Source organism: Erythrolamprus reginae, chromosome 12, assembly GCF_031021105.1.
Source record: "Erythrolamprus reginae isolate rEryReg1 chromosome 12, rEryReg1.hap1, whole genome shotgun sequence".
In the NCBI taxonomy this organism is placed as follows: Eukaryota; Metazoa; Chordata; class Lepidosauria; order Squamata; family Dipsadidae; genus Erythrolamprus; species Erythrolamprus reginae.
The window spans coordinates 594,308-615,243 of record NC_091961.1 but is presented as its reverse complement, the minus strand read 5'-3'; the positions used below and the strand labels follow the sequence as shown (position 1 = coordinate 615,243).

Genomic DNA, 20,936 nt, shown 5'->3' with positions numbered 1-20,936 from the left:
CCCTGCTGGCCGGGGAAGGCGCTGCACCCGCGGCCGGGTCCGTTTCCGCCTCTGCCGCCGTGCCCCCCCCCCCCCAGAGCACGTGGGCGCCCCCCCCCAAAACCCCGGGGTGGCCGGAGCGGGGCCCGATGGACGCGGGGCGCTGCCAGCCGGGTGGGCGCCTCGACATGAGCCACGGCTTCGTGCGGCACATCCGGCGCAACCAGATCGCCAGGTGGGGCTCGGGCGGGGGCGGCGGCCCCATGGGGGGGCGGGGGGGCTGCGGGGGGGCTGCTCCCACCGCCTCCTCCCTCTCCCCGCGCAGGGACGACTACGACCGACAGGTGAAGCAGGCCAAGGAGCAGCTGCGGCGGAGGCTCACCCCCGCGCCCCAAAGGCCCCGACGGCCCGACCAGCAGGTCTACAGCGCCGCCCGCAGGCCAGGTGAGCCCCCCCCCATGGCCCCCGTGGGTGGGGGAGGGAGGGAGGGAGGGACCCCCGCCACCCCTGGCGCCTCTCTCGCGCTGCCTTGCAGGCCCGGGCGGCGGGGGCGTCGAGGGGGAGTCGGAGGCGTCGAGCGGGAGCAGCTCCAGCAGCCGCGAGCGCCGGCCCCTCTTCTGCCTGGACTACGAGGCCGACGGCGGCCACGTCACCTCGGTGGTGGTCTACCAGGTGAGCGGACGGGAGACGCCGCTTCCTCTCCAGCTCCGCGTCCCGGGCCTCCCCCCTGCCCTCCCCCTCCCCGGGGCTGCTCCCCAATCCCCCCCCCGCCGCCGTTTCTGTGCTGGGTGGGAGAAGGCTCCTTGGGGGGGCGGTGGTGGTCGGGCTCTCTGGGTCAGAAGGCCCCTCCCTCCCTCCGCTGGCCTTGGATGGCCCATTGCCTGGGGGTTGCTTGGAAAGGCCCCTGTGGGCAAAGCTCCCGAGAGGAGACCCCAGGGTGGCAGGTTCGTTGTCTTTCCAGGCTGCCTTGGCTGGAACCCTTTTATCCAATCCAATTAAATCTTAAAATCCAGTTTTATTCAAGCAGGTTTTGCAAAAATGGGTAGTAAATATTAAACAACCGTTAAATAGAAAGAACCTTCCTCCAGTGAAGGGTAAGAAAAGAAGATTTGTAGCCCAGGGGTGAAGGGTCCTTCCCCTTTTTGGGGCCGTTTCCACTGTTCACTTCTAAAAAGACCGAAAAGTATATGTTGAGCACAGTGTGTCTTGCAATCCCAATTTCCTCTTTTGCTTCTTGGTGCAGGACAATGAGGCCGAGGAAGTGGTGGAGAAGGTCAGTGCCCGGAATCGGCTGGAGCCGGCCCTGCACGAGGCCCTTCGGCAACGGGTCCAAGAGGAAATGGAGAAGCGGCGGGTGAAGCGCTGAGAGCTGTTGCAGCCGCTGGGAAATGTTGGAGGGGAGACGGCGCTGGGCCTGTAACCAGCACACGGGCCGTGCAAGGGGGTTCTCCTCATGCCGCTCGGGGGTCCCGTCGGGGGCGGTGGCAGAAGGAAGCAAACCCACCCTTGGGGGACAGACCTGCCCCCAAAGAAAGCGAGACAAATAGTTGCAGCCCAGACTGGCGGGCTGTGTGTCCTGGTGGTCTGCCCCCCTCTGCCCCTCTTGTGGACATCCAGTCCGAGCCTGCCCTTTGCTTGGATGCCAGACCCGGTGGCGGGAGTGAGCAGGGTGTCGACAGCCGCCTGGCCCAGTTTCCCAGGGTCCTGGGTGATGCTGAGGGCAGAGACGGACGGACGGCTGCTGTGCATTGGTGGTTGGAGGGGGCGTCTCCCTTGCCTAGAGTGGCAGCTTTGGGGGCTGTTGGCCAGGAGGGCCTATCCTCCTGCAGCAAGTGGTAGCCGGCTGGGCTGACCCAAAGGTCGGGCAGGGGATGGGAAGGAGCAGGACTCTGGCTCTCTTGCTGACCGTTGCTTTGCCCTCTTTCCTGCCAGCAAAGCTTCTCAGGAACGCGGCACAAGGTTGTAAATAAAGGCCTGGAAGCTGCTCTTCCATAGAGGTCCGAGTGCGTGTGTGGATCTGTGGAAGCCCCCTGATCCCTTTGCTGAGTGAACATGAAGCTGTTGTCGCCCCTGTTCCCTCCGGCCCAGCATAAAGTTCTCAGGTCGGTTGCTGGAAGGTCCAGAACTGAACTCTGCCTCTTTTTAAAAGAAGGGCTTTCACTTGCACTTGCGGAGTTCTGGGAAATGGTCCCACTCAGGAACATGCGCAACACACTGAGCTGCAAAAAAGGAAAGTGACCCCCAGGCATCGCTCGTGGCCTCTGAGACCCCGGAGGGCTCCACCCCCACCATCTGGGCATCACACAAATAACGTTTCTTTCCAGAACCTGAATTAGAATAGATGTGAATGGCCAGTTTCCTCCCAGACCCTCTAGAGCTTAAAAGGCCATTCTCCAAGGAAAGGTTACAGGGCTGGCCATTGGGGCACTGGACAGGAGCTGTAGTGGTGGTCCACCTATGCCCACAAGGGAGCATTGAGGATCCAAAGCGGGTCTCAACAGCTCTGCCCACCACCTGTTGCACTGCCCTGTCCAGTAGTCCCACTGCCAAGCTGCCTCCCTCGAGGAAGAAGCGTTGGGGCTACAATCCTTCCCAGACCATCACGGACACATTCGGAATTTGCCTTTTTTGTCTTTGCATCAAGGTTACAAAAAAAGAAATTTAAGACCGAAGGGGCCTAGATCTGCAGAAGGGTGGAGACAAAGCCTCCTCAGTCCAGGGAATCGGGTGACTGAGTTCCAGGGCTGCCCAGTGGCCGGACTGGGAGGTCTCTGGGTCAGGACGTGTCCCTCCCTGAGCTTCAGCCAGGTCCGGGATGTGTTTAGGGGGGAACAAAAGCCCCACTGAGGGGATTGTTTTATTTCGTGTTTTATTCCATTTACAGAAAAGTGCACATTCTTTGCCTTTTAATAAAAGAGGTTGGAAAAAATGCTGCCTGGTTCCTTTTTGGGGGGGGTTGTTCGCAGCCTCCTTCCTCCTGGACTTTGATTTCTGGGCATCAGGAGCAAAATAATGTAAGGCCCATTTTAAGAATCGATTTGGGTGGTGTGGGTGTCTTATTCTTGCCCATTTCTGACATTTTGGAAAAGTCCAATAACTTGCTGGTTTTCTCCTTTAGTTTCTATCCATCCATTCCTGTCATTTTGATAGAATTTCTTCCTCTGAATGGAGCCACTTGGAATAAGGCCCCGTTTTCCCCAAACTTTCCATTTGCTTCTGGTTTGCATTATCACCGTTTACAATGCCTGGGTCTGCTCTTCCCTTTAGCCCCTTTGTCCACAATTGACCCCAACGCCTTCTCCTCACCTTCACTCGACCCCTGGGGTCTGGCACCGGCCTCCCTTTAATGCCGGTGTCCAGAGATACATAGAAGATACCGGGTTCCCTGGGCAGCCCCCGAATTGTACAAGCACAGATGGCACTTGTCCCAGGCTCCCAAAGCTGCCCCCCCCCCACGCCAAACTTCTTAGTGAAAGGAAAGTTCCCAGAAGAGCCAGGGAGGCGCCAGGCCTTGGGGGGGGGGCACACACAGCTCATACACTGAGGATGAGGATGATGATGGCTACTTTCCATGGCGGGGGATCCAGCCCAGGCGCCCGGCAGCCCAAAGCCGAGATGGGGAGGAGCAGCAGGGGGGGTCTTCTCCTCTTGGGGAAATATCGGGGCCAACCCGTGCGAGCCCCCGGAGCTGCTGCATCTGGAGCCCGGGCCTCCTCCTCCTCCTCCCCCCGCCCCTCAGAGCCTCCTTGTGCGGGGGGGGGGGTCGCGGGGGCCTCGGGCGGTCCGGGCTTGGCGCCGCTTGGGCGGTGCGGGAGGGACGCGCTTCCCGGCCGGCCGCGCCCCGCCAGTCCCTCGCTGGAAGCCCCAACGGCGCCCGTGCATCCCGGAGGCCGAGCGCGGCGCGGAAGCCCCCCGGGTACAGGGGTGGGGGCGGGCGGGGGGGCTGGAGGGCGAGGGGGGGCTTTCCTCAGGGCGGCAGAGCGCAGGCGCAACTCAACCCCCCCCCCCCCCCGCGGCCCCTCCGCCATGGCCCAGCGCGGCGCTTCCGCGGAAGGGCGCCCGAGTCCCGCCGGCTCCCAGGCCGAGCTCGGGCCCCGGGACAAGAACGCGCCCCCCCGGAAACCCCCCTCCCCGCCCTTCCCAGCTCGCCCCGCGCGACGCCCCCCCTCCCGGCCGGCCCCGCCTGGTCAGCTGAGCGGCCGGCCGGGAAAACGGCGCCCGGGACCGGCGGGGCCTCCAGCGCTTCGTCCGGCGGGGGCGTCGGGGGCGTCGAGCGGTGAGGGAGGCGACGTCCGGGCCTCCTACCACCCCCCCCACCCCGCGCAGCCTCTGCCGACAGCGCCGCTCCCGCCTCAGGGCCTTGGAAGGGACCAGGGGCCGAGGGGCCGGGAGCGCAGCGGGGCTGGAGGGGGCCGGGCCGCCCCTCCCTTTCTCGGCCTGCTCGGGCCCGGCTTCCGGGGCTTCCCCCTCCCGGGACCCCCGCTGCTCTGGGCCTGGCTCCCCCCTGCCCCCCCCCCTTGCGTTTCCTCTGAAGGCCTCTCGCTTCTCCTGCCCGAAGCCTCCTGCGCTCTGCCCGGACGGTGGGGAAGGGGCAGCCACTTCTGGGAGGGGAGGGGGAAAGGGCTGCAGAGAAAGCCCAGCCGCCTCTTGCAAAAGCCCCCTGGGGCCCCCAGGATGGGGAGGAGGGAGGAGCTCCCTGGAGGGGCTCTGCGGGGGCCAACACTGAAAGGCCCCGGTGGCCCTCCTCAATCCCGCTCTCTTCCTGCTGCTTCTCTTCCATAGGGCGCCCGTGGATGGTTCCAGCTGGAGGCCTTGGCTGCCCCCCTCCCACCCCGCCCCTCCCGCCCCCCCTCCTCTCTCCCCCCCTCCCCCTCTGAAGGCCCCCCCTTCTGCACCCACTGATGACTGCGTGGATCATCCTCCCCATCAGCCTCTCCACCTTCTCCATCACCGGAATATGGATTGTGTAAGTGCTCTTGTGCATTGCGGGGGGGTCGCACGCTCGCTTTCCTCCTGCCCAGAAGCCCCCCGGGCCCCTCGGCTGCTCCCTCAGCTGCAGGCTTTTCCGGCGGAATTGCTTCCCGAAAGGTCACTGACCACATCGGTTGCCCAGTCGGGACCTGCAAGAAGGAAGGAGCATGATTTTGGGGGGGGGGGTTTCTGCCTTTTGAAGGAGTTGGTTACCGGGGTGGGGGGTGAAGTGCTGCCGATTCGGCCCGGTTTGGCCATGCTGGGAGTGGCGGTCACCAGTGGTTCGGCTAATCAGTCGTGGTGGCAGCGTGAGCCTCCTCCAGCCACACGCCCAGGCATCGGCCTGTTTGCGCCAAAGTCTTCCAAACTGTCAGGGAACGTAAGTAGATTTTACCGCTGGTTGTTCCTGGGCCTCTGGTGACCATAGAGAGACCAAAGTCCGATCAAATTTCCACCCGGTCTTGTGGTTTCCTGGAAAAGTCCTGTAGCTTCAGGTAGGGAGGTTCCCGGTCTCTGCATAATGGACTGTCCTGGGTCCTGCCTGTGTATCCTCAGTGGCCCAGGAAGGCCTCCAGGGAGAGATGGGGGGACGGAGCCTGGGTGGGCAGTGGCTGGTGAGCGAGAGACGGGGCCTAAATCGGGGCCACTTTCTGTAACCTTCAGTCTGGCTCCAGTGGCACTTGGCAAGCAAACGTGGCTTCCTCTAGACGCAGGGCGGTGGGCCTGGTGACGTGACCCACTTGGTGTTTCCTTCCCACGAATGGGGCCTCTGCCTGGGAGCCGGACTCTCTGCCATTTCGGGAGGGATAAAACGTGACTTGTAGGCCGCCCCAGGTTTTCGGAGAGTGGCAGCATACAAGTCTAATAAATAAATTATTAGTAGTAGTGTAATAAAAATCTGTCCTGGGGGGAATTAAAGGGGGTTGCTTGGATTGCGTGAGAGCCTTGAAAGACCAATTGGGAAGCCCAGAGAGGGGGAGGGGGGAATCCGGACCCCCAGAAACACGACGGAACCAGGGGGTCTATTTCAGGCTTGACCAATTATTGCTGCCTGACCGTCTCTTCTGTTCCATTTTGCTGCTAGCTATGCCATGGCCGTCATGAACCACCACGTGTGCCCTGTGGAGAACTGGTGAGTTGTGCTGGACAGCAGGAGGGGGGGCACTTTTTCCTGGAGCCCCCCCGGAAGGCCACTGACTCTACCCCAACGGCTGCAGGTCCTACAACGAGTCTTGTGCTGCGGATTCTGCCAATCAGGGCTCCCCCAAAAGCTGCTGCACCTTGGAAGACGTCCCTCTGATCAGGTGAGGGGGGGGCAAGAAGCTCAGGGGGGGGAGCCTGCAGCTGCCCAGGGTGGGGCCTGGCGAAAGGGGGCAAAAGGGTCTTTCCGTCTTGCGCTAAAGCTCTTTTCCTTCCTTCTAGCAAATGTGGCACCTACCCCCCTGAGAGCTGCCTCTTCAGCCTGATTGGGAACGTGGGGGCTTTCTTGGGTGAGCCCCCATCCCCCTCGGCCCCCACTTGCATTGGCCAGGGAAGGAGCCGGGGGCAGGAGGGCCAGAGCCCACTGGCCACTGAGTGGGCAGCCAGCTACCTTCCTGCAGCGTGTCAAGGCTCACGACGGTGTGCTGGGATGGGACTGCCCAGTTGTGGCCCTGTGGACTTTCGTCCTGCTTAGGATGGTGGTTTCCCGGGGAGCCCATCGCCTCTTCCTCTCCTTGGCCGGACGGGTCTGACGCGCCTCCCTCCCCCCTCCCCTCCCCCCTCCCAGTGGCCATCGTCTGCTTCCTGCGCTACGGGCAGCTGCTGGAGCAAAGGCAGGCCTCCGGGGTGAACACAGCAGCCCTGGTCACCGGTTGCACCAACGCGGCCGGCCTGGTGGTGGTCGGAAACTTCCAGGTGGGTCGAGAGACGTTGGGTCTGCAAGGAAGGTGAGGGAGGGCTGCCTGGGGGGGGGGGATGTTGCTCCCTGGCACGAGGCAGAGGAGCCCCCACTCTGAGTGGGGACCTGGCGGCTGCCTCTGCTCCCCGCCGGCCTGGTGCCGTCCCCAGGGGAGGCCTGTGCAACCGCAGGGCTCCTCTTTAGCCACCGGGGGCTGCCAGGGCGGAGCGGATGCGCCAGGTGGGGTGGCCGTTTGACCTCTGGCTGCCCTGCTCGTGCTGCTGTGGCCCCAGATGTTCCCCAAAAGGCCACGGCTGTTTCTGCCTCGGTGGCCTCACTGGAGCCAGGCTCCTCCCGGGCACGAAGCGGCCACCTCCGCCCTGGTCCCGGTTGCTGAGGTCCAGTGGGGAACCACCCGGTCTGGGCTCCCGTTGCCTCCAGGTGGATTATGCCAAATCTCTGCACTACATCGGAGCCGGCGTTGCCTTCCCGGCCGGCCTGCTCTTCGTCTGCCTCCAGTGCTTCCTCTCCTACCACACGGCCACTTCCGCCCTGGACTCCTGGATGGCCCACCTGCGCGTCCTCCTCTCGGCCGTGGCCTTCGTCTCGCTGGTCCTCAGTATCCTTTCCTGGGCCCCTGCTGGCTGGGGGGGGGGGGGCTGTCCCGTTTCTCCTTCCTTCTGCCCGCCTCCCTCTTGGGCTCCTGCAGCCCCCCCCCCCCCGCTCCCCCATGCAGAGGATCCAGTCCCTGAGGTTGGGACACCACCCACCCACCCCCGGGCAAGGCCTCCTCCTTCCCCGACCTTCCCTTGACTCGGCCGCAGGTGGCATCTTCTTCATCCACGAGAGCTTCCTCCTGCAGCACCTGGCTGCCATCTGCGAGTGGGTCTTTGTCATCGACATCCTGGTCTTCTACGGAACCTTCAGCTACGAGTTCGGTGCCATCTCCAACGAGACCCTGGTGGCCGCCCTGCAGCACTCGGGCGGGCGAGGCTGCAAGTCCCCGGGCAGCAGCAGCACCTCCACCCACCTGAACTGCCACCCGGAGAGCATCGCCATGATATGAAGGGGGGGGGGGTCAGTCCCCCCCCCCTCCGCTCTCTTTTTTTTCTGGCAATTTTTATACCAGGGTTTTCTTTTTTTAAAAAACAGAGGATATATGGCTGCCAAGCCCTTCGGAGAAATCCTCCATTTCCCAAATATCCAGAGAGGTTCCAGGGGTCTCTCTGGCCGCCCTTCAGGGAGTGCCTCCAAGCCACAAGTGTGCTCTTTGTGTGTGTGTGTGTGTGTGTGTGTGTTGGGGTACCCAAGAACCCGGCTTCCTCTGTGCCTCACTGCCCCCCGGTCTTCTTTCAAGGCAAGAGCCCTTTGAGTGCAGAAGCCACTTGGTTTGGGGCTGCCCCCTGTGCTGGTGCACGCGCCCCCTCCTCTTGTGGAGGAGAAGGTAAAAGTGTGGGGAAGGGAGTGGCCCCCCCATACTCACACCCCCACCCCAGAAATCACGCAGTTCATTTCTTCAGCCCTGGGTAAAGCGGTTTGATATTTTGTAGAACTTTTTTGTATCTTTGCCTATATAATATATATATCAATATATATATATATATAAAAAGAGCTATCGGAAGACGCCTGCTGTGTGGTCTATAAGGATGTTTCTATATTGGGGGGGGGGATTTCCCTAGACAAAATGCCGGAGCAGCAAAGTGAGTGATGTTTGTCTCCAGGAATCTTCTGGAATGCAGGTGTTGGCTCAACATCTGGGCAGTGCACAGACCTGACAACCGGCTCAGAGTTTTGCCCAGACAAATGCGCCATCTTGGTGTCCTGGATTAATAGTGAAATTCATCCCACTGACCACGTTTGATTCTTTTGCAGAATCGGGCGGGTTGTAAGTCCTGGGGGGGGGGGGGACCTGGAGAATCCCACCGTGATTGCCCTTCATCGATGTCCGGTTAGTTGAGAAGGAGCCAAATCAAGATCTCTGCAATGCAGGAACCGCACAGGGTGGAGAGTGTGGGGCACGTTCACATTCTGCTCTTTCGCACCCATCTTCTACACAGGGTTTCCTCCACCAGGTGCCCCCCCGCCCCCCCATCTGATGGCTCAGCCAGTGGCCAGAGCTCCCAGGGCTGCAGGGGACTGAAGGAGGCGAGTGGGAAAGGGAGGGGGGAACGCGTGGGGGGCTCATCTTGTTTTGCACTCAGCCCCTGCCCCCCCTCGCCGCCCCAACAAGGCCAAGCCATTTCTGCTCACTTGTGCTACTTTTATTTTTCCAACAACTCCTCCGAGCTCCGCCTGTCGCTTGGAGGCAGCATTGGGGGGGAAGGGGGGACAGGCGGCGTCATTTGCGAGTTCGGCTTTGCTTCCCCGCCCCCCTGCAACGGGGAGGGTCCCGGATGCGGCTCCGGACCACCGTGTGTGTGTGTTGGGGGGTGTCACGTGTACATGGCGCCGTGCAGAGACTCCAACCGGTGCACCTGCTGCTGCCGCCGAGCCTGCGGGGTTGGAAGGGAGGCGGGGGCGGTTGTGGGGGCGCCGAGACGGAAGGCCCCCTGTCCCCCCCAGAGCCCCCGCCGCGCTCACCTTCTCCTCCTTGTACTCCTCGTAGTCGGGGTCGTCGGTGGGCAGCTCGTGGCGGCAGAGCGGGCAGGAGTTGGTCTGGGCGGGAAGAGGGGGGGGCTCAGGAGCTGACCCGGGGGGGCGCACTCCCTCCCCCCTCTTCCACCCCACCCCCCGCCTGGGCCTCACCTTCCCGAGCCAGGGCAGGAGGCAGCGGGCGTGGAAGAGGTGCTGGCAGGGCATCTTCCGGGCCGCCTCGCCGGCCTCAAACTCCAGCAGGCAGACCGGGCAGCGCAGCCCCTTCGCTGAGCGTCGGGCGGGCGGGACCGGGAAGGAAGAGCGCGTCAGACCGGCCGCAGGGCCTCCCCGCCGCCGGCCCCCTTCCCAAACCCCGCCCGCGAGCCCCGCCGCCCAGAGCCCCGGCCCACCTGCTTGCGCCGCCGACACCCGCACCTCGGGCAGCCCAGCCACGGCGCGGCGGGCGGCGGGCGGGGGCAGCCGGTGGTCCCAGTCGCCGCCCTGCAGGACCCCCGCTTCAAGCTCCAGCCCGCGGAAGAGGGACCTGCGCCAGGGGGGGAGAGGGAGGGAGGGGGGAGCCGTCAGCCCGGTCGGAACCTCTTCCTCCCCCCCCCCGCACCTCCCTCCGCCTCGCGCCTCCCCCCTCCGACCTGGCCAGCTCCAGCAGGGCGCGACGGGGCGGCAGCGGGTCTCCGGGGGGAGCGCCGGGCTCGCAGTCGTGCTCGTCGAAGTAGGACGCCATGGCCGGCAGCCCCGCCCCTTATTTGACGGCCTCCCGCCCTTGCCCCGCCCCCAGCCCCCCCGCGGTGCTCCGAGCGCCTCCCCCGCCCCGTCGAGCGAGGGAGTCGCTCCGCCCCCCCCCCCCAGGCGCCGCTTTGCAGGGAGGGGCCAGTCGGCGGGCAGGAGGAGGCCGCGCAGCTCCCGGGGGCTCCGGTGTCGTCCCCCCCCCCGTTCCTCCCATGCTGAAGCAGCTTCCAGCAAGTCCCGTCGGGCGAGAGGCGGGGGGGGGGGGTCTTGCCCCTTCCCCACCACGCCGAGGCAGGAGGAGCCTGTGGGACTCTCAGCCTTCCAAGCAGCAAGAAAGAAATGCGAGTCGAGGCTTCACCTTCTTCAAAGTCCCAATTTATTAGCAGGGCCTGGTGAGCCCAAACGGAGAGACCCAAGTCTACAGTCAGGAGGGTAAAATCTCCACCCGGCTTCGAGTTCACTTCTCCTCCCACAAACCCATCACGTGCTCTTCTGCCAGCGTATCCTGCAACACCCAGCAGCTTCCGGACAGATGCGGAACAAAGGCTGACCTTGAGAGCCTCAACAGTATGTATCAAGGCATGCAGGTTCCCACAGCAAGAAAGAGGCCAGAAGAACAGAGCGGGAGGTGGCAGGTCCAAAAACCCTCCGAGCATTCTGGCTTCAGCCTGGCCGAAGAACCTTCCACGGACCCTTTTCCTGCACCTCCGTCTCCTCCACCAGGTTGGCGTGGACCTCAGCGCCCAAAACTGAAACACACACGCCCCTTGCCAGGGATAATGGAGCACGGAGTACACAAGCAGGCAGGTCGGGGTCCTCTTCCTTCCTTCCTTCCTTCCTTCCTTCCTTCCTTCCTTCCTTCCTTCCTCGGCGCTGAGGCCGAGGGCATCAAGGGGGCCGTGTGTGCCCTCCCTCCCTCCCTCCCTCCCTCCCTCCACTAGGCTTGCTTGCTGTGATGGGGAGTGAAGGGGCCGAGGCTGCCGCCAGGTCCTAGCCAGGCCCCGATGCCCGGCACCTCGGGAGGCCCAGTGTTGGGAAGACGGTGCCAGGCTGAGCAGGGTCGGCAGGTGGGTCAGTCCCCACCAGCGCTGGTCCGTGCTGCAGCCGCCTCGCTCCCAGAGCCGGAGAGGGTGAAGTAGAGGATGATGGCTGTGGCAATGAGCAGAACCAGGCCCACCACCACAGCCACCAGGATGACCTTGAACCTGGCATTCTCCCAGCGCTTCTTCTGCGCCAGCGTCTTCGTTGTCCTGGTGAAAGTAGAACTCTGGGGGGGGGGGAAACAACAACAGTTGGAGACAGTCCCCCTCCGTTCCGACTTAACTAGAGTTCACAAAATCATGCACCAAAATGTCCTTCCTGTTAATGACTACTACACCTTCAACCACAACAACACACGAGCACGTAACAGATTCTAACTAAATGCAAACTAGACTGCAGAAAATACGACTTTGGCAACAGAGTCATCAACACCTGGAACCCACTCACTGTGGCTTCTTCCCCCAACCCCAAAATCTTCAACCTTAGATTGTCTACAGCCGACCTCTCCCCTTTTCTAAGAGGTCCGTAAGGGGTGGACATCAGCACACCACTGGGCCTATTGCCTTCTTTTATCGTTACTTTCTATGTTATCTTTATATAAACTACTATCCTATACTTGATTGACAAATAAACAAATAAATAAATAAAATTTCAATCTCATTCGGATGAATTCAAGTAGTCCTCAACCTATAGCTGTTTGTTTAGTGACTGTTTGAATTTCCAGTGGTAGTGGCAAAAGTGACGCTTCCACACTTAAGCCAGCGGCCATGGTAGCGAATCTATGGGACGTGGGCCGGAAGTGGCACCCACAGCCATCCCGTGTGGGGCGCGCAGCCTCGCTGGCTCCTCTTCCGCATTCCAAGGTCAGCACACGGTGACGCAAAAGCTCGGCTGCCTCTGGCCTCCTGCCGCAACAACATGACCATCCAAACCAGAAGTTGGGAAGAAACAGGCCTGGAGAGCTGGAGGAGTTGGAGGAGCTGGGTGCTCTTTGCCTGGAGGGCTTCTGTGGCGGCCACGGGTCGAGAGGACCAGGAGAAGGTTGTGGCACGGCCAAGTGGGGAGGGCTGGGTGGCAGAGGCTGAGGGCCAAGCGGGGTGGCTCAGGAGAAGAGGAGGCGCCTGGGCTGGATGGGAGGCGGGACTGGCTCCATGGGAGGAGGTCTCCTCGCGAGTAGAGCTGCAGGCCAGTGGGCCAAGCCCTGAGGGCATTTAAGGCCGAGCGTCCAGAGTCACTGGCTGGAGACAACGTGGCTTGGCCCCTTCTGACCCTCCTGCTTTCTGGACTTTGGATTTCCGCTCTCCCGGGCGGTCGGCCAACTCCTGGCAGTTCTGATACCTGGGGAGTTAATTAATGGCCTGTTTGCTTTGGGGGTCCGATATCAGGCCAGCTCTTAAGAGGAGAAAGCGACACTTGGACTTGCTGAGAAAAGACGACCTTTTTCGTTTTGTATGAATTTTCTATTATTTATCTATATATTTATTTAGATTCATCACAGCCAGGAAGATTATTTATTTGTAGTAGACAGGAGGATTGTTTGCCAGAAACGGTTCGTGCGACATTTCTAAGGACACAAGAGAGTTCGAGATGCAACGGGTGGGTGTTTTCCTGCCTGCTCAAGCCGCGGGTTGGACCAGTCTGGGCTTGTGGACTTCAACTCCCAGAATGCCTGAGCCCATCATGCTAGCTGAGGGATTCTGGGAGTTGAAGTCCACACGTCAGAGAAGAGCCCACTTGGCCTACTAGCCCCTCCCATGGTCCTTGGGCCTGACCCCGCTGGAGGGCCTGGTGGCAGGGGGACCCAGTGGGTAGTGCAGCTGCCCTTGCAAGCTTGCTGGTGACCCTGCCTGCCCCCCCCCCATACCTGTTTCAGAAGCTCATCCGCCCGGTCGTCCAGCTCGCTCAGCTTGCCCTCGCGGTCCAGCACCTTGTTGTAGTTGTGCAGCATGATCTCCGTCACCTCCTCCGCCTCCTGCTGGCATCGCTTCAGCTGGACCTCACTCTGCAGAAGGGGGCAGGGGGTCACAGGGGGGTCACAGGGGCTCATCCCCCCCTCCGGGGCTTGGCACAAGAAGATCTTCCTTGCCCTACAAGGAGGGAGGCCTGGTGCCCACTAGTGGCCGGGAGGCTCAAGCGGATTGGCTGGGCAGCGCCTTTCCTGTCCCAGTGGGAGGGCTTCCCCGGTGAGCCTGCGACTCGGGAGGGAGCAGCCAGGTGTGCCAGCCGGGGGGGCCCTTCTGCGCCCCCAGGTGAGATCCCAGGCCGAAGCCCTGGTGTTGAGTTGGGGACTTTGGCCTGCCGCAAGCAGAATAGCACTGGGGGAATTGGGGAGAGGGAAAAATACAATAAATTGCTTCCAGAGGATTCAGGGTCATCTTTTGTTCAGCACCAGCCGGAAGTACGGGGGAGGGTCATGGACATTGAGAGAAGCGGACTGGTCCACGTGATGAACCGGTGGGTGTGGGATGACACGGAATGAACCTTAGCCTGGGTGGGGAACTGTAGGAAATTAATATTGGGCCGACTGCAGTTCGTATCCACCGTGGCTGTTACATAAACTGGAGCCTGGCAGAAGTCCAAGGTTTGGACTCTGGTTCATTTCCCGTGTGTGCGTCTCTCTCTTAAGCAGACGGTGCGCAAGGGCAGTGGAGGCAGAGCGTTTAAACACGTTTGCTATGGATCCTTTCCCTCCAGGGACCACTCAGTCAACATCTGGGGCCCAGGTTGGTCCAGCCGCTAATGCAGTAGCCTAGAAAACACGAGGCTGTGAGTTCAAGTCCCGCTTGAGCCGCGAAAGTCGGCTGAACGACTGACCCAGTCCGACCCACCCCACAGGGCTGTTGTGGGGGAAATAGGAGGAGGGAGGGGTGTTGGAGAAGTTCTCTGCCTTGAGTGACTTGTAAAAAGAATAAAGGTGGGATGTGAAAGACAGAAAGAAATGGAAGATGCTTCTCTTTGTCCTCACAATAAACTCCAGGGAACCCAAGAGAAACGAGGATGCTCAACTTTCCGGCCTCTTCTGAAAAGCTTTGAGTCATTTCAAAGTTCGGTGTTTTTCCTATTTACTAAGAGCAGCAGAATTCTGGGAGTTGAAGTCCACAAGTCTTAAAGTTGCCAAGCTTGGGGCCCCCTGACTAAGACCACGCAGAGTTGTTGGAGACCCTGTGCAGCTGCCAGTCGGCCTCTTACGGAAAGGACGCGAAGGGGGCAGAGCTGCCAGGTGGAATAGCGAAGGGACCCTGCAGGGCTGTGCTGGGGCTGTGTGAATCCGGGCAGGGGGGAGGGAGGGGAAACTGAAGAAGGTGAGGACCGCAGGAGGGAGCACGGTCAGACAGGGAGGGGGGCAGAGCAGGTCTGGCCATTTGAAAAGGACAGAATGGGCCGGGGGGGGGGGGGCTGAAGAAACCATGTCTTTCCCTTGCTTTCCTGCCCCCCCTCCTCGCTTAAAGGGAGAACGTCCAGACACTGTCGGATGGGATGAGCACGTCACAGTTGTGGTAGCACCACCTGGATAACTCAGGAGTGGAGAAAATGAGACAGTCCACTCACTCCCTGATCCCTTGCAATGTGGCTGAACTGTCACCCTAAGGGTTCTGGAACCCACAGCCGGCCGCTGCTGTTCCCTCGGAAGCCCCTCTCTAGCCACACAGCTGCAAACGCCCATCAATATTTACTGACGGTCCGTGATTGACACTCTGGATGCTGGGAAGAAGACGCCGGCCCTCTCTGGCATTGGACCCCCCTGCCTTGTCTTCCCGGGCAGCCTGTGGACGGGAGCCAGGGGAGGGAAGGCAGCCAAGCCAAGGCTGGAGGGCAGAGCAGGGGGAGGAGGAGGAGGGGGAGATGACGCAGGGCGGCCTGGCAGGCTTTGGGGCTTTCCAGGGAGAAGAACTTGGCTGCCCCCTCCCACTTCCTCCAAGTGGATTTTGAGCAACGTTGGACCCGCTGTGTGGACACGTTTGCCAGGCAGGGCCTTGGAGGGTGGTGGTGGTGCAAAAATCCTTGCCAGGAACTTTCCACAGATCCCCCCCCTGGGGACCCAGCATCCTTGCTCCGAAGGAAGGGGCCACTCCTCAGGCCTCTGGCGGACGGGAGGCAAGGAGAGCCCCGGGGGGATCCTGGCAGGAAGCAGCGGCTTCCTGAGGGCAGAGAGATCAACTTGAAGGCCTCCCTCCGAGGAAGCAATGGGGCAGTGGAGAAGCGGCCGCACTGATCTCAGAGCTTGACTGCTGGAAACGGCACAGGGGGGGGGAGTGGGGGAAGGCTCATGGCAGAGAAGCTGGGGTCACAATTGTCTGGACTTGGTCAATGGGGGGAAAGTGACCCCCGGGGGTCTCTTTCTGCAGATGAAGTTGAGCAAGGAGAGCCACGGATCCCTGGACTCTGTAAACGAAGTCGCGGGAGACAACTGACGCAGCGACAGGCCAACGTACTCGAGAGGCACGGACAAACTGTGCCCCCCCCATCTCCTCCCAAGCTGAGCTCTCCCACAGCTGAGTCAAGGGCCGCGCAGGGACCCTCCCAGCTGCCTTGGGCTCTTTGGGGGCAGGACCCTCTGCCCAGGCTTCCCCTGCAGATGATCCGGGGAGGCCACCAGGTGCCCCCTCCCCCAGAAGTCTAACCCCTTCCATCAAGGCCACCAAGAGCACCAAGTGGCCCCTTCTCCCTCTCGGGCCTTCACTTCCAATTGCAAGGGAACCCGTGCTGGGCAGTAGCAAAAACAGTGTGGCCAGAACCAACACATGTCCCTTACAGCTCATTTGAATTACACCTGACCCAGATTGAAACCTTTAATTCGGACAGGCAGTTTTTGGTCCAAGTGGAACTCGAGGCTTCCAGCTGAGCTCCCCACAGGAAGGGGGGGCGTGTAGGGGGCTGCATTTGGGCATCGCCTGGTTTCTCTCCCCACAACTGCCTTCCTCCCTCCCTTCCCACGTGGGGGGGCGGGCGAATCTCCCGGGGTTGCAGGGGTGTTTGCAGGGGAGGAAGCCCCTTCTCCCCACCCCAGGCTGACAGGGGCGCCCCCAGTAGCCTTCCCCCCGCCGCCTCGACCTGGGCCTCCTCTCCCAGTGCCCCCCCACCTTTCCTGACCCGCATCGCTCCCCCCCCGATGCCCCCCTTGCCACGGAGCCCCAGCGGGCCAAGGCCTCTCCCTCCCGCCGCCGGACCCGGAAGGCCGAGAGAGGCGCTCGCTCAGCTGGGCCTTTTCCCCTCCGAGGCGTCGGGGGATTCCCCAGCGCGGGCCTCGACAAGGAAGCGCTTCGCAGCGAGGCGCCTCCGGGGCTTCCCGGCCAAGGCAGCCGACCGCCCCGTCCAGGAAGGCCGCAGCGGCCGGAGCAGCGCATCTTCTTCCCAAAGCCGGCAGGGACCGGAGGCGGCCTCTGTCTCTGCGGCGCTGCCTGAACCGCGCCGACGGCCGCCCTCCCCCTGCAGCCGGACGGCCTGCCAGGGGCCCCGCTGGACAGTCCGGCAGCGGCCGGGAGACTGAGAAGGCCATCGAGGCACCGACCACGACCAGCCGCCGGGCAGCGGGCGCGGACGAAGGAGGCTCCGCTCGACTGGCCAGGAGCATCGGAGGCGGCAGCCGTCGAAGCACTCACCATGGCCGGCGGCGGGAGCGGACCGGCGGCGCCTCCTCCTCGTCCACCCGGCCTGGGTCCTCCGGGAGCAGCCCGAGCGGCGTCCTCTGGCCGGCCGGGGGCGAACGGGGGCGGGACCCGCTGCTGCTCGGGAGCTCGCCGCCCCCGAGGGCCTGGTGGGCGGGACGCTGGGCCGGCCTCCCCCGCTTCCTCCAGCCCGCAGCCCCGCTTCGGCTGCGCTGAGCAGGCAGAGGCGCCCTTCGCCCCTTCCCCGCCCTCAGGCCGCTGAGCACCGGGAGCGGCTCCGATCTCTCCCCGGGGCCCCCAAGCCGCAGGGCCCGCCCGGCCCCAGAGAGGCGCTTCCTCGGGATTGGGCGGCATGGGAATTGAAGACGGATGGATGGATGAATTAGTAAATAAATCAATCCACCCATCCAGGCCCCAGTTGGTGCCCCCGAAGGGGAACCAGGGAACCCCCCCCCCCATAGGAAGCCTGGCCTTTGTGGGGGGGCCTGCCAGGAATTCTCCCTCCTGGAGGGCTTGACTTGAGTTGCCAGGTGCCCTGGAGGAAGAAGCCCCGGAGCCTTTCCTCCACAGCCCCTGCTTGCCAGGTTGGGCTCCCCTCCGCCTCCCCCCAGGGCTGCAGGGCCCTCCAAGCGGCCACTGGCGGAGGAGGGCAGCTGGCCACTGGGCCTCCCTAGAACTGGCTCTGCCCTGGCCTTGCAGAGGGAAAGGGTTTCTCTCTGGGCCAAGTCTCTTCTCTTTGGCTGGGGAATTCTGGGAGTTGAAGTCCCAATATCTTCAAGTTGTCAAGGTTGGGGGGGTTCTGTGGGCATCCGTGAAGGTTTCTCGCCCTCAGTAAAGATGGCGGCTGTCCTGCTTCCCTCACTTCCTGGCCGGCCACTCTCGCGGTTCCCAGTCCTAGTTCCGGGGGCTACATTTGGGGGGGGGCTGCGGGATGGATAACTGGAAGGGCAGGCGGGCAGGAGTGGGCGATTTGCCAGGGTGGCCCAGTGGTGAGAGTGCAGCACAGCAGGCTCCTCCAGCTACCTGTAGTTCAGCAGTTCAAATCTCCCCACCGGCTCCAGGTGGACTCAGCCTCCCGTCCTTCCGATTGGGGTGTGTGTGTCAAGTGAGGGCCCAGATTGTTGAGGGCAGGAGGCCGACTCTCTGTCAAAGCACCAGGAAGCGGCCTAGAAGTCTATTATATGCTACTGCTGTTGCTTCCATGGCTCTCAGCCCTGCTGCTGCCCAGCCAAGAGTCCAGGGTCCTGGGAGAGGCGGCTGCTGTGAGGAGCCGGCCAGTCTCTCTGCAGCGGCCCTTGCAGACCTTGGGCAGGGAGGGAGGGAGGGGTCAAGCCCCACCACGGACAGTTTTGAAACCACCAGGTTCTGCTTATGTTCTGTGGCAAAAGTTCCCCTCGCTGGAGCTCTGGAAAGAAGGACGTGTGGCTTTTCTCCAGCTCTTTACGGGGGGGGGCAGAGTGGGCAGTGGGCCCAGGGTCCAAAGGCTTTCCCAGCAAGGGGCAGGGGGAAGGAGCTGCTGCTGCTGCTGGGCACTTCTGAGGGCAAAACCCAGGGCACAAACTCTGCTGTCGGGCTGGTTGATGCGCATCGTGGTTCTCAGCAAAGACATGTGGCGTCTTTTCTTTCGGGAGGGCCAAGCGGGGGCCAAATGGGCATCGCGGCCTCAACCAGGGAACAGCTCAGCCCACAAGGATGGAGCCGGGAGGGGGCACCGTGGAGGTCTTCTAGTCCAGCCCTCTGCTTAAGCTATTTGAGATAAGTGGCTGTCTGGGCTCCTTCTGAAAACCTCCAAGCGATGGAGGACCCCCCCCCACCCCCACCCCCTGTCCTCACTGCTTGGAAGTTTCTCCTTAATTCCAGGTGGCTTCTCTCCCTGATCAGTTTCCCTCCATTGTTCTTGTGCTGCCCTCTGGTGGCTTGGAAAGTAAACACATGTTTGAAGAGGGGAAAGATATTGCACAAGGGTTTGAAGGTGACATCTGCCAATTCCTTCAGAACTCCCTTCAGGGCCCAGTGATTTATATTCAAGGTCGGATCGGGGTCCTCTAGCCATTTGATTGCGTTATTTCATCTCCTTATCTCATATCTCATATATCTTTTCTTTCATATATCTTCTCTATTTTTATATCCTTTCTTTATATATAACACTTCATGTCTATTCTCTTCAATATGTATTATGTATTGGACAAAATAAATACATAAATAAATTTCTAGGATCTCTTTCACACTTAGGTTTTTGGCAGGTTGGGCTACGGTTTCCTTTTGCATGAAGACTGAGTTTTATTTATTTATTTGATTAATTGATTGATTGATTTTGTCCAATACACAATGAGGGTTTTAGTGGGTATACACAGGGTAAAATACATAATAAAGGTTATGGAGGATATACTGATAGTAAAATATATCTAAGAAAGAAGAGAAAAGAAGATAAAGGAATAAAACGTATCAATGAAAGAATAGAAGAAGAGATAGAGGAATAGAAGAAAGGTACAGGAGATATAGGAGAGCAATAGGACAGGGGACGGAAGGCACTCGAGTGCCATCTTCTGTTAAATGGACCTACTGTTTCCTTGACTTTTTTCCTTGTTATTTATACATTGAAAGAAACAGTTTTTAATTATCTGTAACTCTTTGGTGCTGGAAACGCAGGCGCAAAGGCCCACGCAGCCCCTTTACCCTACGAGCAGCCGAGGGCTCTCAGCAAATCAGGGAACGGTTCACCACACCCGGCCCAATTCTCCCAAAACGGATTGAATGGAAAACTCCCTGGCAGCTCAATGCTTGTAGGAACCTATTGCGAAAAGAGGATGTGCCCTAAAGAGGTCACCATGCAGACTGCATGGACCGAGAGCCCAGGAGCATCAAAGCTCCTTTGATGAAAAGCCACAGGCCCGTTTCAGCAGCCCTCGAGGGCAAGAACAAGGCCCGGGGAAACTGCCAGGACCATCACCTGTCATGCGCAGCACAGATGGATTCCAATGGAGGCGGCAACCAGCAGGTGGCAGTGTTCTGGGCGCTGTGCTGCGTCTCCCGCCCCCTCGTGGCTGCTTTGTGGCTGTCTTCTGCCCCAAGGAATTCCTTCCCTTCCTCGCAGGGCGCATCTTTCTTTCTTTCTTTCTTTCCTTTCTTTTTCTTTCTCTCTTTCCTTTTTTCTTTCTTTCTTTCCTTTATTTTTCTTTCTTTCTTTCCTTTCTTTCTTTCTCTCTTTCTTTCTTTAGTGCTCTTTAGACATGTCTTCCCTGTCCTTTGTGTGTGTTTTAGTGTTGCCTCCACCCACCCGTGATCAAAGGGCCCGTAATTTGGCTGTTGGGGATTTAATGGGGTAACTGGTCGGGGACCATTATTTCCCCAGAAGGAAATATCTGGCCCAGAAAGTCCTTTGTTCTGGGGCAGGGAGGGAGGGCAGCACCTGGGCACCACCCCCTCCCTCTGGCCTCCCAGATACCAAAAGCCGGAACTCCCTCCCACAAGCCAGCAGACAAATACCTGACATTCCTGGGAGCCCAGTCACACCTGAGGCAGGTGAGGAGGAAAGGACACGATTTCCCAGGCTTTCTGAAAACCTCCAGAGCCAGAGAGGAGCTGGATGGAGAAGCCCTGCCCCTTCTCTTGGAGGGTGGGTGGGTGGGTGAGAGGGGCGGGGGGGAGCAGATTTAAGAGTCTCATATTATTATTATTTTGTACTGTTTTATGTATAAATAAATAAATCCATGGTGCAGCCCCGGTCACTCTGTTTCTCTGCTTAGGTAAGAAAAGATCTCCAAGACCAACTTGGGCTGCCCACCAGGCATTATGGTTAATGATTCATTGCCATCATGTGCTGCCTCCATTCAGTGACCAAGGTTCGCATGTTATCCTCACTCCAGCCCTAAAGTGAGGTGAGGGCCAGGCGATGCCATTTATAGTTTTGCGCATGTAAGGGTGGTCTAGACCAGGGGTCTCCACAAAACAGGCCGTTTCTCTAACCCTCTAGAGCAGAAGCTGGCTGAGGAATTCTGGGAGTTGGAGTTCACAAGTCTTAAAGTTGGAGACCCCTGGTCTAGACTGAATTGTCCAGCCTTAAGGAGACCCTGATAGACACAGCAGGTAATTTGGGTCATCTTGAAATGCATGAATGGAGCATCAGTCAGGAGACATTG

The 20,936-nt window shown here is 60.5% G+C and overlaps 4 protein-coding genes across 6 annotated transcripts; 2 read left to right on the top strand and 2 right to left on the bottom strand.

Annotated features, from left to right (window-relative positions):
• The first annotated feature begins 6 nt into the window (after window positions 1–6).
• C12H2orf68 (chromosome 12 C2orf68 homolog) lies at window positions 7–2,908 on the top strand. 2 transcript variants are annotated; one of them, XR_011560465.1, is made up of 5 exons: window positions 14–214; window positions 305–423; window positions 515–651; window positions 1,223–2,081; window positions 2,624–2,908. XR_011560465.1 is itself a non-coding variant. In XM_070765876.1 (4 exons), the coding sequence occupies exons 1-4, from the start codon at window positions 129–131 to the stop codon at window positions 1,343–1,345; spliced, it is 465 nt and encodes a 154-aa protein (XP_070621977.1). In that variant the 5' UTR covers window positions 7–128; the 3' UTR covers window positions 1,346–2,083. The 2 variants fall into 2 exon arrangements, 1 of the variants encoding a protein (XP_070621977.1); XM_070765876.1 differs by lacking the exon at window positions 2,624–2,908 and having other exon boundaries at window positions 7–214; window positions 1,223–2,083.
• An 898-nt stretch (window positions 2,909–3,806) lies between these two features.
• On the top strand, window positions 3,807–8,450 carry TMEM150A (transmembrane protein 150A). Of its 2 annotated transcripts, XM_070765826.1 has the most exons (8): window positions 3,807–3,895; window positions 4,762–4,945; window positions 6,035–6,082; window positions 6,168–6,254; window positions 6,373–6,440; window positions 6,719–6,846; window positions 7,271–7,448; window positions 7,654–8,450. In XM_070765826.1, exons 2-8 carry the CDS (start codon window positions 4,881–4,883, stop codon window positions 7,893–7,895), a joined length of 816 nt encoding a protein of 271 aa, XP_070621927.1. In that variant the 5' UTR covers window positions 3,807–3,895; window positions 4,762–4,880; the 3' UTR covers window positions 7,896–8,450. The 2 variants fall into 2 exon arrangements, with proteins under 2 accessions (XP_070621927.1, XP_070621928.1); XM_070765827.1 differs by lacking the exon at window positions 3,807–3,895 and having other exon boundaries at window positions 4,671–4,945.
• Window positions 8,451–9,068: 618 nt separating this feature from the next.
• Window positions 9,069–10,173, bottom strand: RNF181 (ring finger protein 181). Its single transcript, XM_070765829.1, has 5 exons — window positions 10,054–10,173; window positions 9,814–9,947; window positions 9,575–9,690; window positions 9,410–9,484; window positions 9,069–9,321 (listed from the first exon to the last, which is right to left on the bottom strand). The coding sequence occupies exons 1-5, from the start codon at window positions 10,143–10,145 to the stop codon at window positions 9,262–9,264; spliced, it is 477 nt and encodes a 158-aa protein (XP_070621930.1). The 5' UTR covers window positions 10,146–10,173; the 3' UTR covers window positions 9,069–9,261.
• A 336-nt stretch (window positions 10,174–10,509) lies between these two features.
• Window positions 10,510–17,125, bottom strand: VAMP5 (vesicle associated membrane protein 5). Its single transcript, XM_070765830.1, has 3 exons — window positions 16,792–17,125; window positions 13,056–13,193; window positions 10,510–11,417 (listed from the first exon to the last, which is right to left on the bottom strand). The coding sequence occupies exons 1-3, from the start codon at window positions 16,792–16,794 to the stop codon at window positions 11,223–11,225; spliced, it is 336 nt and encodes a 111-aa protein (XP_070621931.1). The 5' UTR covers window positions 16,795–17,125; the 3' UTR covers window positions 10,510–11,222.
• Window positions 17,126–20,936: the final 3,811 nt, after the last annotated feature.